The sequence below is a fragment of the Eucalyptus grandis genome, chromosome 6 (assembly GCF_016545825.1).
Source record: "Eucalyptus grandis isolate ANBG69807.140 chromosome 6, ASM1654582v1, whole genome shotgun sequence".
Taxonomy (NCBI): domain Eukaryota; kingdom Viridiplantae; phylum Streptophyta; class Magnoliopsida; order Myrtales; family Myrtaceae; genus Eucalyptus; species Eucalyptus grandis.
This window is the reverse complement of record NC_052617.1, coordinates 56,341,160-56,357,935: the sequence shown is the minus strand read 5'-3', so window position 1 is coordinate 56,357,935 and position 16,776 is coordinate 56,341,160. Positions and strand designations below refer to the sequence as shown.

Below are 16,776 nucleotides of genomic sequence, written 5' to 3'. Positions count from 1 at the left end.
ATGATCAAGCTTTTTTAATGTATGAGTAGTTGTTCTTAGGAGTTCTTTTTAACGCTTCAACATTGTGTGGGGTTCATTTACATTAATCCTAATCTGTCTCCATTTTTATTGGAAATTTATCTTTTCCCCTTGCAAATCCTAGCTTTTGTCCAGGCTTTCCAACTCAGAGGAGTGTCTGGTTTCTTCCGACAGCTTCATTAGGATTCGCTATGCGTAGCTGACGTTGTGCGAGACAGTAGGAGATGAGTGATGTCGCAGTCAAGCCAAGTATCCCTTTCAGATTCAGCTTAAAGAAGCAAATGCTCTGTTTGGGTGAGGAAAATGATAGTCTGGAAAATAAAAGTATATATAGCTTTCGCATTCAGCTTCGCCAATAGACAGAATTCGTCTTAGTGCCTTAGGCTTCGTTCGTTTCACGGAAAATAATTTACGGAAAAACGTTTTCCGAATTTTCCAGTGTTCGTTTCACGGAAAATGAATTACTTAGGGAAAATGTTTTCAGAAAAAAGTCTTCTAAATTAGGGGAAAATGTTTTACACTTTTGAAAAGTGGAAAACATTTTCTTCACTTGATCTCTTTTATCTCATACATCTACAATTCATCACTTCCTCCCCCTTCTTTTTATTTTTTTCTTTTTTTATTCGAATTATTTTTAATTTCCTTTTTCTTTTCATTTTTTTTCTTTGTTTCCTTCTCACGTTCTGCACTCTTGCTTATCATTTTTTTTTTATTTACTCTACCTGTAGTTGTACATTGCTCAAGCAAAGGACTTTACATACTTTGCTTCTTTTTTCTTTTGTTTATTAGAATACAAAAAACGTAAGGAGAGAACAGGCCACTCAACTGGAAGATTGTCATGAGGGCTATACATGATTTGCTTCTTTTCTCTTTTGCTTCTTTTTAAAATCCATATGAACATTTTTTATAGTAGATGAGCATTTGGCGATAATGAGGGAACAAAGAACGAAGTATGTCTGCCCGAATTTAAAGGCAAGTTCATATTCGATGGATTTATAGGTCGGTAAGTGATACATTCCTAAATGTTGAAGTCTTAGAAAATATTTTCTTTACCAAATACCAAAAAATATTTTCCGAAACATTTTCAGGTTTCAGCCGAACACCAGAAATATTATCATTTTCCTGGAAAATGACTTCTGAGAAAATATTTTCCGGAAATTGCCTATTTTCCGCAAAACGAACGGACCCTTAGGTACTTTAGCTATTCCGATTCAAAGCAAAGGAAACTTCCTAAGGTAAGGATCGTATTCATAAAATCGAGAAACAGATCTGCACGATTGATAGTTTTAGCAGGAATTTCGCGATAATGGTTTAGCATATTACTAGTCCTTCCCAATATTGATCTGCGATTTATGCTAGTTGTGTTTTTCTGATGGGATCTGCAGAGCTGCTATTTCTAAAGTATGCCACTTTGATTACTCTTGTTTTGCCACAAGATTTCCTCTTTCGTTCATTCATTTCTTGTAACGATAGAACTTGTTCGGTAACACAAGACGTGTTGCAAGTGTTTGATATAAATTCTAACCAACCAAAATCACCAACACGTACAATCATGCCCTCATCAGGTAGTATTAATCGGCTCAAGACCGGAACGAACTATAGGCATTTGATTATGACGATGGAGATAATCCGACGCATGGAATGCTCTTAGTCTGTTAAGAGAAGACACATATTCTACGTCTCCTTATGTCCCCATTCCTTACCCAACTTCCAAGCTTCCAATGACCAAAACTCCTTTAACAATGGATTTCAAATCGTGGCCATGATGGTCGGCACATACCTGAACAAAGATCAGCCGGGCACGTCGACCCTGACCAAAACTTACCTTGAGAATTCATCTGTAGTTTTCGAAAGGGCTTTGATAGGACGCACCTGGAAGAGAATTCTCGGAAGGAGTTGAAGAGAAGACTCTCATTCTGAAAATGTGCCGAGGATACTGATGACCAGTAACGCTGGTACTCCTGATAGCATTGTGCATAAGTCTACTATTGAGCATCTCAAGTTATTAAAAACATACCTTAACCTCATTTATATTTTTCCTATGGTTATTTTTTTAAAATTGTTTTAAAAACTAATTTTCAAAAGGCAGGAGCTTAGCAACCAACTTGAACTAGCATTTGTTTGGTAAGTGTAATTTGAGTGAACTTCACTTGTCACTAAGTTTCGATGTATATCTTACAACAAAGTAATCGTTCTTTGATTTTAATTGCCCAAAATACTGAATATTCATCATTTGCCATTACTGTATTTTGACTGGAGTTCGACCAATTTTGATATAAGATGTCGATGCTCATGATACCGTATTATTTTTTCCCTCCCACTTTGAGCTTACTTAAATTGTAAGCCATCATCACATCAGCATTTTTGCAAGAAATTAGTATAATTTTGATAAGAGTACACGAATTGCAAAGAAAAACCAATTTGGTATAACATTAACGAAAGCCAAAGTCCACTAATATGCATGATAAGTCGTAAAACGTATCGAAGTTTATTGATCGATAGTGAAAATTACTGGTCATAAGTCGACACTCTCTAAAATAGCAAATTCTGGCGAAGTGAGGCCACATCCGATCATGATCGTTGATCACGTATGTCTTATTTGTGAGTCTTACTCAATCAACGGTTATGATTGCATTGGGCGGTAGACCCCAGTCCTAGAGACTTCTCCTCAAACGCTTGGAGAAGACCACACCTGATTCTCACCATCTGGGCGTGGGTGAATCCTCAGAGCTACCGGCTTTGACCTTCCTGCCATCCCTCGCCCATCACTCCCAACGGAGTTCTCTTCTCAGAAGAACTCCCGAGTCTTCAACCCGCTTGTCGCCAAATCCAGCGTCGTCTTCTCTCTCGCTCCTCCTGCTTCTCTCGGGTCACTCGCGCGCTTTCCATTCCCCCAAGTTCCAGCGCGTGAATATTGCGGTGCGGTTGGATCTGACACTGAGGGTGTCCTTTTTCTTGCCCAATTCAAAGATCCACGCCCGCGGAAGTGATAGCTGGTCTAAATTCTCCGTTTTGTCTCCGTTGACGTTTCTTGATTTGGTAACCAGGCTTTGGGTTTTCGAATTGGGTCGGAGATCAGGATTGTTTTTTTTGGTTCCTAATCTGGCGGAGGAGGAGGAGAAAGTATCCACTCGAAAGCTCGCGAATTGGGTTCTTTTTTTAATTCTTAGAGTAGGTTGAATTTTGTGATTAGGGTTTCGAAGGGTCCAAATCTGAGGCCTTTCGATACTTTTTAGTTTGCAGAGAGTGGGTTTGGTTTTTGGCGGGATTGAACAGGAGGAATCTGGGGCTGCTGATCCTGTTTGTCGATTGGCAATTGGGTGGATTTTTTCGGTGAAGTTTTTTTGGATATACCGAAAAGGTTTTCGCAGTATAATGTCTTGGTCTGGCCCTGAAGATGTCTATCTATCTACTTCCCTTGCCATCTATCTTGACAGTAAGCTTCTTGCTTCGATTAAGCCATGTATAATTGTGTTTTTCGCTTGATATCATTGCATCTTGGCCAATTTCCTATTGCTTGCATATCTTCAGGCGGAATTTTAGTGACTAAAGAGCACATATTAGGTTCAGGAAGTCTGATGAGTGAGTCCATTGGAATGCCTTTTGAGCTTGGTGTATTCTGGGAATGTCCTTTCTTTGTATGTCTGCCGAGATGCTATTATCTATCGCGACTGTGTCTGTTGTCCTAAACTTCTTGTGATGATGCTTCAAGTGATTTATAAGGTTGAGGTCTTGAAGCAAGACCAGAGTGAAAGGAGGATTGTTGAGTTGGGAGTTGACTTTTCCTTGATATTGAGTTATCAAATGTGGTGTGGAAGAAATGCATTGCCCACAAAAAATGATAGGATGAGCTATTTTTCCCAAAGAGAAAAGACAAGTTGACTCGTATGAGTGAGCAACCACACGTTCAAAAAATTGGTTCATGGGACTTCTGCCTTTTTAATGCAAGTTTGTGCTTTGCCAAATATGGCAAACACATAATTATACTTCATATTAATCTGTTGCTATGTTAACATGCCTGAGAAATTCTTTATTTTTTCCCTCATAGTCGTCCTAGTCGTCGTCTTCATCTTAATCATCTAAAAAACCTTAACCTTGAGTTTTTGAAACTCTATCCCAACCTTCTATCCTCCTGACAAAGAAACATTATGAAAGATTATGCATAGGCATCTTTATGTTGCTTTCAGCTTACATAAATTTTCATGTGCTGTCTAATGATAGGCTGTCTCTGAGATCTGTGTTAGGTCATGTTGGTGATTGTGTTGATTTTCTCTTCCTTGTGAGTATCATAGTCGATAGTGATGTATAGTTTCTCATAATAGAACTGCACGTGGATTGCAGAAACCATGTTTTGAATAAAGTTTTTTCCCCCAAGTGTGACTGGAAAAGTCATTTTGATTGCAGGAGAGAAGTGTTTTAAAAGGTCTAAAGTGTTGTCTTCCCTTGTTTCATTAGATAATATATAGAACCTGAAACGGCTTGACGTTGGATGTGATTACTTTGAAGACTGATAGATTTTAACGACTGATGCAAATGAAGGTGGGAGTGAATACATAATCAAAGTGAAAATGGGACTGGCGCAGTGGTAATAAACAGAATTTCAGCTCGTCCCTTGCGAAATTGTCACAATTCTGTCTGTGAAGCCACCTCTCGCTCAGTAGTCAATGCTTTGCCAGAGCCTTTCCCGTTGAGCATTTCTCGGACCCTTTTTCTTGGCTATGGCTATATTTCCAGCCACTGTTATTTTTCTTACTGTGAGCTTCTCGATTTGAGGTTTCACCTTGTCAGAAAAAGCAACCCAGTCTGTCTTAACAAAATTGGACATTCTACAAAAACAAAGCAAGGAAAAATGGCCAAAGAGCTATTACCGAGGGACAGAAAGTCAAAATGCAGTTACTTCGAAGTGCAAATTGACGGATACGGTACCATACATGAGTATCTAGAAAAGCAACGACCTCCAATGGGTTTAATACCAGAACAAACTCTAGGCGTTTAATTGTGATGATGGCGACAATTTGAAGCGTGTGACATCTTTAGCAATGCTCTCACTCTCTGAAGAGAAGACTCATGTGTTTCTGTCTGTCACTTGTCACGTTCCTCGTTCCTTACCCGACCGTTCAAGCTTCCAATGACCAAAACTCCATAAACAACCGCCTCCAGTCGTGGCTGGGATGGTTGGTACATACCTGAACAAAGCTCGGCCGGGCGCGGCGGCCCAGACCAATTGAAAATTCATCTGTAGCTTTTGAAAGGGCTTTGATAACTGCAAGAGAATTCTTGAAAGGAGTTGAAGCATTAAGAAGCTTTTTTTCTAAGTTAAAACCATAACCCGGGAGGCAGGAGCTTAGCAACTAACTTCAGGCTAGCTTTTGTTTTGGAAACGTAATCATTAGAAGTTTTCTGTATCTTAGGATGAGGTCGTTGTACTTGATTTTAAGTTTTTAACCACCTGATATATTGAATTTTTAAAATTTGCAATTAATATGTTTTGACCGGAGTTCGGCAAATTTTTGTAGAAAATACAGACATGACAGCCATGTGTCAGAGTCTAAGTGGGGGCACCATATCAATTTTTCATTTCACTTTGAGCTGACTTGGACTGAACGCTAATGTAATATGATTATCACATAAATCTAGAAATTATCACGTAAATCTAGAAATTATTTAGAATTCAATAAGCGTACATCAATTGCAAAGGAATGTTAACTTAGTTTATACATTAATTGATTTAATTCCTCGATTAATTGTAAAATGGATTGATGTTTACCGATTAAAAATGGAGTTTACTCTTCATAAGTGGAAACACTCAAATGCGGCGCATCCTTGCAAATGGAGCCGGATCCATCGTACTCGTTAATTTTGTGAGCCCACACACGTGGGTTCTACTCAATCTATACATACGGAAGTAATAGCTGGGCTAAGTTCTCCGTTTTGTTTCCTATGATGTGTCTTGATTTGGTATCAAAGGCATTGGGTTTTCGAATTGGGTTGGAAATCAGTTTTTTTTTTTTGGTAAATCTGGCGAAGAAAAGGAGAAAGTTTGTCGTGAATTGGTTTAGTATTATTAGAGTAGATAGAATTTTGTAATTAGGGTTTTAGAGGGGCCAAATCTGAGGTCTTTAGATAGTTTTGGAATTGATACTTTGGTGGGCTCTTTGGGTTGAAGAGAGTGGGTGTGATTTGGGCGAGATTAAACGGGTGGAAGCTGGGCTGCTGATGCCATTTCTGGATTGGCGCGTCCTGGGGGATTTTTTCGGTGAAACTTTTCGAGATGCCGAAAAGGTTTGAGCTGTGTAATCCAATATATAACTATATTTTTCCTTTCATATCATCACATCTTGGTCAATGATATTGTAGATAATTTCACATCGTAGTGTTGTTATACCCGTGCAAGTATTTCTCCTTTCCATGAACTATTGTATTACGTAAATTTCACTAGAATTTATCAAAACAATAACATATATGATAAATCGAGTCTGTTTGGAGTAATTTTTGCTTTTAACTTTTCATTTTCCTCCAACTTTTGTGGTGCACGTAGTTGGAGTGTTTTTTAGTTTTAAAATTTTTGCAATTCTTTTAAAATTTAGATAATTTTAAGAATTTTTAAAAGTCCAAACAAACCCGCCCTAAACTTAGACAAGCCAATCTGATGGGAATCGGTTCAATGTAATAATGAGACGCTCTAGGCCCAAGCTCAAAGAAATTACCAAGACTTTTGTCTGAGAGAGAGGGGGTGGAGGGGGACGATGAGGATATTGCTTTACCTACGACAAGCTACTTACAAACATGTGCGCTCATTTTAAGTGAGATGTACTTTGGCATTAGGACAAAGTACATTCGCATAAACTTATGCGAGTCAAAACAATTGCCAGGCCAAATATATTATAATTGCCAGGACAAAGATAATGTGCAGATGCATTTCAACATATCTATATATCTTGGTTCACTCCTCTAGAGAAGTGGAGATGCATCCAACGTTGACCATGTTGATCTGTACAAGCCTGGGGAGCACTACGTCATCATCTCAAATTGATCCTTTCCAATGAATCGATGTTCCTTGAATTGATGGTTGATCGCTATCCCCATTTGTATAAATACATATTTAAACTCGAACATTCTTCATTACTGTTGATTTACCTAAAACTCTGCTTTGCTGCCATAGTATTTCAAAATGAATCCAAAATAAATTGCCTCGCTTCTGTTATTTTATTTTTCCCATTTGTGTGATGCTCATTAAGACGATTTGCAATCAACTAGCTATTGGAATATTATTCAAAGGAGAATTTGGTTTCTGCAGATTGACTAGGAATGGCTCTCTGTTGCTTTGCTTCCGAATGTTCCAATTAGAGATTGGTGTCTATTCCTCAAGCCATGTTCAATCAGGTACAGGCAATACTGGTGGGTGAATAAGGATGTATAGCTTTCGAATCAACATTCGAACATACGACAATTCGAGGACACGTATTGACTCTTGATGTGCCTTGTAGGAATTATCTGAGAATGATTTAGTAGAATAATGTACCTTGTGTGTATTGGAATTTTCTAGGGGTGTAATTGCCAAATTCTTCAGCACTGCTATTTCTGAAGTTTACTGTTGTCATTACTTTATGTGGAAAGCACCAAACCACGTACGCATAAAACTTATTATAGACGTACCGGTGATCGCTTTTTTAATTTGGGGATTCGTTAATCACATTATTAAGCAACTTACAAAGGTATAAATTACTAACTACATGAAAAATTTTCTGGCGACCAACATACTCACACTTACTTCCCTAAATAAAAGTGACTGTCTGTGAGGAAGTTACTTAAATCAAATAATAGGAAAGGAAAGTTACTTTTCATAGCAACAAAATTAGTAATCAATTATCTGCATACACCCTACTTTCTATGGTAAGAAGTGTCTACATTAAAAGACTTAGTATAATCCTTTTTTAGCCAAAGTGGCACTTTCAAATGATTTTAATTGATTTAGCTGTTGTTAGTCGAGAGATCTTTATACCGACAATGACCAGCTGATGAATAACGCTTGCTCGTCAGTCTTCGGTTTATTTTCCAAAGTGGGGGGAGTTTAGGATTTTGGGGGCATTGGTTGACCTGAAGTCAACATCTGAAAGCTATCTAGATGGATCCATCATCGATCCCTTAATACACGCACTTATTTAGAATTCCATGCAGCGAGTAAACTCCTTTTTCACTATCTTGACCAGCTTCAATCAGGAAAGTGGATTCCGTGTATTTTAAGACCGTCTTGCACCCAATGAAAATCCAAGTACGACTTCCATTCGTGATCTTGATTCCACCACGGAGACCATCTTTATCCTTGATCGCCACTTCGACGCCAATACAATTTCTGTAATTTTCCGCATACTTTATTCCGGTTGGGTTTTATTCATAAACTCAAACTTGAGACATATTTTAATACTTTATCCGCATTTCCTTTATCTTGTTGCTTTCTCCATGTCTACGATACACTGATTTCATCTATATCTTCCCTAACTGCTGCCCAATGTAATTATCTTTTGATAATCCGCACCCCCAATGTCATTTGCACTGTGATCTAAATGTTTGGCAGATAGGGGAGAGGTCCCAAGAGAAGGCAATGTATAATAGCTACGGCAATGCGATTGGCTCTCCGAAAGTCACGCAAGGCCCGTGATGCACGGGTCTTGAGTATTGCTATGATCTTTCCGAGTCAATCTTAGTCATATATTTCTTTTGTTGGTGTTGATACCGATTTAGAAGAATAAAATAAATTAACCGTGGTCCTTGGGAAATCTTAAAGTAAGATCCACGATAAAACTTCTTCACTTTATAAAATGTTGTTCTCAAATTTTCCACGATAAAGCTTCTTCACTTTATAGAAAGTTGTTCTCAAATTTTCCACGACTGACAAAAAGAAAAGAAGTGACATTGTGTGGGGTTTCCTTCTTGTTAAATCCTAACTAGCCTCCTCCTTCTTTTTTTCTTTTTTCTTTTTTTGGTGGAAATTTATATTTCACGCGATTTCCTGAGTCAGAGGAGAGTTTGACTTCTGCAGCTTGACTAGGAATCACTCTCCAATGTCCATCCCCAATTTGATGCACGAAATAATTGGATACCGGTAATGTTGCGGTAAGTTGAAAAAAAACCTAAAAGAACCCTAGGCCAAAAGTTGAGCTTTGCATCTAATCTATAATCAAATTATTTTAATATAAGTTTTTTTTAAATAAATTTATATATATATATATATATATATATATATCTTTTACATTACTCTCAACATAAAAATGTAAAAATGTTATATAGTCATTGTTTCTTTTTTGCAATTTTAAAAATACTAAAACTAAAAAACTTAATTTGGTCACACTAAAGGACTTTCAAATATATATTTACCAAACGGTCTTGTATTTCCCTAAAGCACTTTTCAGTTATAGTTTACCAAATAGTCTAGCATTTCGAAAAACCCATTTACTTTAAAGGTATTTGCATTCTCCCAAGGGCATTTCCCTAAAGCCGAACTCCACGGTTAACACGGGACATAATCTCACTATGATTCCACAAATCGTGTGCAATCATCACTGTCTAAATTTGTGGGACTCGCGGATCCATAGTTTGACATTATCAATAGATTTTTGGACAATACCAAGAACATGGCATTATTGGTAAGGCTCAAAGTGCCATCCTTTGTCACATCATCTTTTAGATATTAATTAAAAAGCAAGCGAGGAATTTCCGCATAGGGCCAAAGCTTTTTTCTCTTTTATTCTATTTTTTGGTCAGGCAACGGGCAAGAAACTACTGGTTTATAAAAAAAAGGAAAAAAAGTTAGAATTCCACCCCATCAAAAAGGAAAATGGCACTTTAGGATCCGTTTGGTAGCACTTTCAGGAACAATTGATTTTTTTTTTTGTTTCTCGGAATAAAAAAAAAAAGAATAGAAATCCGTTTGGTAAATTTTTTGTTCTTGGAAACAAAAATCCATTTTATTGTTCCGAGAATAGATTTGGAATAGAATCAAGAAATAACAAAAATAGCTTCTTGTTCCGGGAGCAATTTTCAGAATCAAGCCCAACTTTTTCTTTTCTTTCTTTTCGTTTCTTCTTTTCTCCTTCTCCCTTTTTCTTCTTCCTCTTAGTTGATCGCCGGCCACCTTGCTAGCCATCGCTGTCGTCGTTGACGACTAGTTGGGCGAGTTCGGGCGAGCTCACCGGACGCTTGCTTGGCCACAACAAGTCTAAGCAAGGCCGAGGCTCCACAAAGAAGGAGGAAGAAGAATAGAAAAGGAAAAAGAAAAAAATATAAAAAGTATTAAAATTAAAAGAAATGAAAAAATTTAAGAATCCTACCAAACGTATTTCTATTTCGGAAATAGAAATTTTGGACATTACCAAAAGTCTTTAAAAACTTAGAAATTATTCCTAGGAACAGAATGAAAAGATCATTTCAAAGTAAAAATTGTTCTTGTGAATATAATTATTACCAAACACGCCCTTAGCAAATGTCTTCAAAAACTCAAAAATTATTCTCGGTAACAAAATAAAAAAAAAATCATTTCTAAATAAAAATTGTTTTCGAAAACAAAATAGTTACCAAATGTGCCCTTAATAATCTCTGAGTAAAAGAAAGAGGAAAAAAAAAGTAGTTCAATGACTTCTGAGTCAAAAAGTAAAAAGAAGAATAAAGCGCATCAAAAAGCTGTGGAGAAAAATCGACACATTCTTATAAATCTGTTCACAATTTCCATTAGTACCAACACCGCATCTTATTTATTTTTGCCTTGCTTCCATATATACTTGCTTCCTTGGGCTTTGAATCATGAAACTCTCAAGCATGAGGTTTGTAGAGTTTCAATTATGCCACTTGCTTCTTGGTATTGCTCTTGCATTGTGCTTTAACCAAGTCTCATCCACCACCAATGAAACAGACAAAATCGCATTGCTCGCATTTAAGGCCGGCATAACCGTAGATCCTTTCGGCGTGCTTAACTCATGGAATGATAGCATTGGGTTTTGCCAGTGGTATGGCGTTACGTGTGGCCGGAGGCACCGAAGGGTCACAATTCTAGACCTGTCATCACAAGGACTCTTCGGATCAATCTCTCCTCATATTGGGAATCTCAGCTTCCTAAGGAAAATGTTGTTTCTCAACAATAGTCTCGATTGTGAAATCCCTTCGCAAGTCGAGCAGCTACGCCATCTTCGTAGCTTACAACTAGACTTCAATTCATTGGTCGGTGAAATTCCCAAAAACATGTCGAGTTGCTCTAACCTTGTCACCCTCTGTCTTCAAGGCAACCACCTAACAGGAGAGATTCCTGGAGAGCTTGGTTCACTATCAAAGCTACAGGTGTTCGCTTTGTCCGGTAATAATTTGAGTGGGAGTGTGCCTTCCTTTATTGGAAACTTATCTTCATTGGAGGTCCTTCATATAACCTCTAATAAATTGGGTGGGAGCATTCCCCAAGTTCTAGGCTATCTGACGAACTTGAAAGTCATGGCCCTAAGAGGAAACAGATTGTCAGGTACAATTCCATCTTTATTATTCAATCTCTCTTCACTAGCTACATTTGAAGTTGGAGGGAACCAGATACTAGGGACTCTTCCTACGGATATGGGTCTCAAGCTCCCAGCTCTTGAATATTTTAGTGTCGTTGAGAACCAACTTGAGGGACCAATTCCCCCGTCGATATCAAATTCCACAAAACTAACAAGGCTTCAACTTGCAATTAATAAATTATCTGGGAATGTACCTTCATTTGAAAATCTGCATGAGCTTCTTACACTTGCAATCTTTGATAATCAGCTTGGAAGTGGAAAACCTGGAGACTTAAGCTTCCTTTGCTCGTTGACCAACAACACCAAATTAACGGGTGTGATGATTTCGGTAAACAAGTTTGGTGGGGTGTTACCAAAATGCATAGGTAATTTATCTACTACTTTCAGGGGACTTGGAATAGATAAGAATCAAATATTTGGTGAGATTCCAGAAGAAATCGGGAATCTTGTCAATTTGAATATATTGTCCATGCGTTTCAACTATCTTTCAGGTGGTATGCCCTCAAATATGGAGAATCTACAAAATCTAGCAATACTACATTTAGGTAGAAACAACTTGCAAGGGACCATCCCATCTTCTTTTGGAAATCTAACCAAGTTGATTCAACTATATCTTTATGAGAACAACTTGCAAGGGAAAATTCCTTCCCATCTATCAAACTGTCGATCTCTTAATCGTCTTGATTTGTCTAATAACAATCTCAGTGGTGCCATACCCCCACAGCTTATAGGTCTCTCATCATTAGCGATCATTTTGGACTTGTCTCATAACCATCTGATTGGGGTTCTACCCATAGAAGTCGGCAACTTGAGAGCTTTGACTATGTTGGACATCTCGGACAATTTGTTGGGAGGTGAAATCCCTAGTAGTTTAGGTGATTGCACTTCATTGACAGAATTGAGGATGGGGGGCAACTTCTTCCATGGGTCCATTCCTCAATCAATAAGATCATTAGGAGGCATTGAAGAGATGGATCTTTCACGTAACAATTTGTCGGGTCAGATTCCAGAATTCTTAACAATATTTCATTCCTTGAAAGTCTTGAATTTGTCGTATAATAAATTTCAAGGCATGCTACCATGCGAAGGAGTCTTTAAGAATGCGATTGGTACTTCCATTATTGGGAACAATGAGCTCTGTGGCGGACTGCCAGAATTTCACCTCCCTAGCTGCATCTCTAAAGGCTCCAAGAGAAGAAAGATAAATATAATGATATTGTCCGTTTCCGTTATTTTTGGAGTTCTTGGAACATCTCTTTTTCTTGCTCTTATATGTCTCTTTTGGTTGAAGAAGAAAGCAGATAAACCCGTTTCAAGTTCGATAGACAATTCATGTTTGAACTTAAGTTATGGAACACTCCTAAAAGCAACTGATGGATTTTCTTCAATGAGTTTGATCGGTGTTGGAAGCTTTGGTTCTGTATATAGGGGGATACTCGAGGGCGATGGAACTATTGTTGCCGTGAAGGTGCTTCATTTAATGCATCGCGGTGCTCTAAAAAGCTTCACAGTCGAGTGTGAGGCATTAAAGAATATCAGACATCGAAATCTTTTGAAGATACTAACAGTTTGCTCGAGTACTGATTATCAAGGAAATGATTTTAAGGCCTTAGTCTATCAATTCATGGACAATGGAAACCTAGAACAGTGGCTACATCCAAATGCAACCTCATCTCATGGCAATGAGCTTCCGAAAAAGTTGAATTTCATTTGGAGGATAAATATTGCTATTGATGTTGCTTCTGCACTAGATTATCTTCATCACAGGTGCCACATCCCCATCGTTCATTGTGATTTAAAGCCGAGCAATGTCCTCTTAGATACTCACAGGGTCGCACATGTGGGCGACTTTGGATTGGCGAAATTTCTTCTTGGATCATCTCCTGATATTGTAGCTAATCAAATGAGCTCAATGGGTCTTAGAGGGACAATTGGTTATGCTCCACCAGGTAATCTCTCTACTTTCTATTCTAATGATATGCGCTCTACATTCTTTTTTATGATTGGCACTCCTAATTTTATCTTCGCCGCGATCTAAAAATGTGGTAGAATATGCAATGGGATGTGAGGTCTCAAGAGAAGGAGATGTCTACAGTTACGGTATCCTCTTACTAGAGATGTTCACAGGATTGAGTCCCACCGAAAATAGATTCGAGGACAATTTGACTCTTCGTAGTTTTGTCACAACAGCTTTGCCTGAACGAGCCTTGGAAATTACAGATCACATTCTACTTCTAGAAAGAGAGAGTCATTTCGATCCCAATAGTCGTCAGCATTGGCTTTCCGAAAGCAATGACATATTTCAAGAGTGTTTGGTTACAGTATTTAATATCGGAGTGGCTTGTTCCAATGAAGTGCCTAGAAGACGGATGAGCATCGGTGGTGTTGCAAATCAACTGCAAAAGACTAGGGAAAAGCTCTTCGCATTGGGTTTCCATGAACAGGATGAACTACCACAGGTGATATGATAATTTCTTAACCTCTCCCTTGTCTTAAATATTTAGTTTTGCTTATGCTAGTGCAAATATACATTGTAAAATGTGTAGCAGAATAGAAAATCAATTCCGCATTTTCAATATAAGGTAACAGTTAATTGTCATTCCTCATCTATATATGTAATAAGCTAGCATACGCCCCTTAGTGCAGGGACCTTAAGTAATATCTATTAAAATTTGTCTCGAGTTTGAGAATATGGACGCAACTTGACCCTAATTGAAGTGCGGGATGGTCAGGCCATATAAAAAAGCAGTAATTGGAATTTGAACATGTGTTAACTGGAGAGAAGCAGTCGTTTCTGTTTGGAGATACCTCATCTGCACAGTTTATTGCACTAGCATATGGCCCATGATGCACAGTCTTGAGCATTGCTATCATATTTTAAAAAATTGGTCCGAAAAAGAAAAATCTGTTCTTTTATTAGTATGAATCTCATTAAGACGAATAAAATTGATTACCATAGGCTATTTCAATTGATACGCATGATCAACCTTTTCCAATGAATGAATAATTGTTCTTAGCAGTTTATTTTAACTCAGTAACATTGTCTCCTTTTTTAATGGAAGCTTATCTTTTCCCCTTGCAAACCTAACTATTGTCCAGGCTTTGTAACTCAGAGGAGTGCTTGGTCTCTTTCTACAGCTTCACTAGGAATCACTACGCATCGCCAAAGTTGTGCGAGACAGTTGGAGATGAGTGATGTTGCTGTCAAGCAAAGTATCTCTTTCAGATTCAGCTTCAATAAGCAAATGCTCTGTTTGCGAAGAAAAAATGATAGTCTGGAAGAGAATAGAATATATAGCTTTCTGATTCAGCTTCCTTGCATGCAATAAATCAAGAACAGATCCGAATAGATCTGGACGGTTGATGTGTGAAGCTGGAACTTTGCAATGATGGTTTAGCTTGAGTAGTCTTATCCCAATTCTGATCGTGCAATCTGTGCTATTTGTGTTTATCTAATGGGGAATGGATCTCCAGAACTGCTAATCCTTAAGTATGCCAGTTTCATTACTCTTGTTATGCTAAAAATTTTCCTTCTCTCGTTCATTCATTTCTTTTCACAATAGAACTTGTTCGGTCGATACAAAATGCGTTCTGTCTGTTTTCAACTCCAGCCAACCAGAAATCACTGGGACGTACCATCATGTCCTCATCAAGGAGAAGACTAATCGGCTTAAGATGAGAACGAACTATAGCCGTTTCATTATGATGATGGATATAATCCCAGGCGTGTGATATTGATGGTGATGCTCTAAGTCTCTGAAGAGAAAACTCATATTCTTCGTCTCCTCACATCCCTCATTCCTTACCCAATCCTTTTGCAAGCTTCCAATGACCAGAACTCCATAAACAAGTAACAACGGCCTCCAAATTGACGACCAAATTGTGAACACATACCCGAACAAAGCTTGGCTGGGCATGGTGACCCTGTCCAAAATACCTCAAAAGTTCATATGTAGCTTTCAAAAGGGCAGGACACGACTGGAAGAGAAATCAATACTGATGATCGCCAGCACTGTTACTCCTAACTACATTGCAAAAATTGGGCACCTACCAGTTTCAAGGTCATGCCTTAATTCTCTTCTTGGATAGCTTTGCAGGACACAACATTCTAGAATTAATTTGCTTTTAACTATTATCACGTTTGAGATTTAACTTTTGTTTCATGATTAGCTGTTACTTACTGTGCATAAGTCTACTATTGAGCACCTCAAGTTATTAAAAAAAAATACTAAACTCATTTAAATTTTTTCTATGATTACTTTATTTATAGTTTTAAAAAACTAATTTTCAAACTAAAACCTTAAAACAACTTGAACTAGCTTTTGTTTTTTTCTTTTTTGGTCGAAAGTACTTTTAGTATTCATTTACTTAGGCAAGGTTGGAGAAATTACATCAAAAGCATCGGCGCATAATAAATCAAACAGGGCTATCAGGGGTTAGTTACCCAATTACTAGGAAGATAATTCTCTCTTTGGGCTTTTGCAAGCCAGTTTGCGGGTAGGACCTCCGCTTGTTCCGCCGAGGATGCCGCCACCAGCTTGGAGAAACTGTTGACCAGGCGACCGTGAGAATCGTGACAGATGCAGGCGATGGCAACCCTGTGTTCGTCCTCTCCTCTGTTCTCTACACAAGCTGTTGCCGCGCCTTCGATCCTAGCAAAAGGGGCATCTATGTTGATTTTCAGTGTGTCCGAGGTCGAGGGTTGCCATTTGGGCATGTAAGCCTCGCTTTTCTTTTCTTTTGTTGCGGTTCTATTCCAGATTGCAAAGTCTTCATGTAAGGCTACTGAGTTGAATAGGGTTTACTGTGGGTGCAGGGGTTTTTGACTGAAGATGAACCGGTTTTGGTCTTTCCAGATGCACCACAAGGTATTCGTGATTTGGTTAAACTTTGGTGCGGTTCATGGTTCTTCTTTCCTCATGTACAGCCATACATTGAGTCGTGTTAACCCGATTCTTGTGATTTTGATTTGCAGAGAGCTAGCTCTCCATATCAGGGTTGTCCAAGGGCATAGCAGCAAAGTATGTTCGATAGTTTTGACTTCCTGTTTGCAGATAGGGCATAATGGATCAGGTACTATTTTCCTCCGGTGCAAGTTGTCCAATGTAGGTAGTGCGTTTTGGCATGCATTCCAGAGGAATTGTTTAACTTTGGGTAGAGTTTCAGAGTGCCAAATATATTTCCAGAGATCTGGCTTTGTTTGGTGAGAGGAAGTTGCTGT

The 16,776-nt window shown here is 38.3% G+C and overlaps 1 protein-coding gene and 1 long non-coding RNA gene across 2 annotated transcripts; both read left to right on the top strand.

The window, feature by feature from the left end:
* Window positions 1–2,699: 2,699 nt before the first annotated feature.
* On the top strand, window positions 2,700–4,037 carry LOC120294728. The gene is made up of 2 exons (XR_005551968.1): window positions 2,700–3,454; window positions 3,550–4,037. It is a non-coding gene; the product is annotated as an uncharacterized LOC120294728 (long non-coding RNA).
* A 6,793-nt stretch (window positions 4,038–10,830) lies between these two features.
* On the top strand, window positions 10,831–16,538 carry LOC104452385 (probable LRR receptor-like serine/threonine-protein kinase At3g47570). Its single transcript, XM_039314724.1, has 5 exons — window positions 10,831–13,504; window positions 13,605–14,014; window positions 16,057–16,272; window positions 16,372–16,423; window positions 16,531–16,538. Exons 1-5 carry the CDS (start codon window positions 10,831–10,833, stop codon window positions 16,536–16,538), a joined length of 3,360 nt encoding a protein of 1,119 aa, XP_039170658.1.
* The last annotated feature ends 238 nt before the right edge of the window (window positions 16,539–16,776 follow it).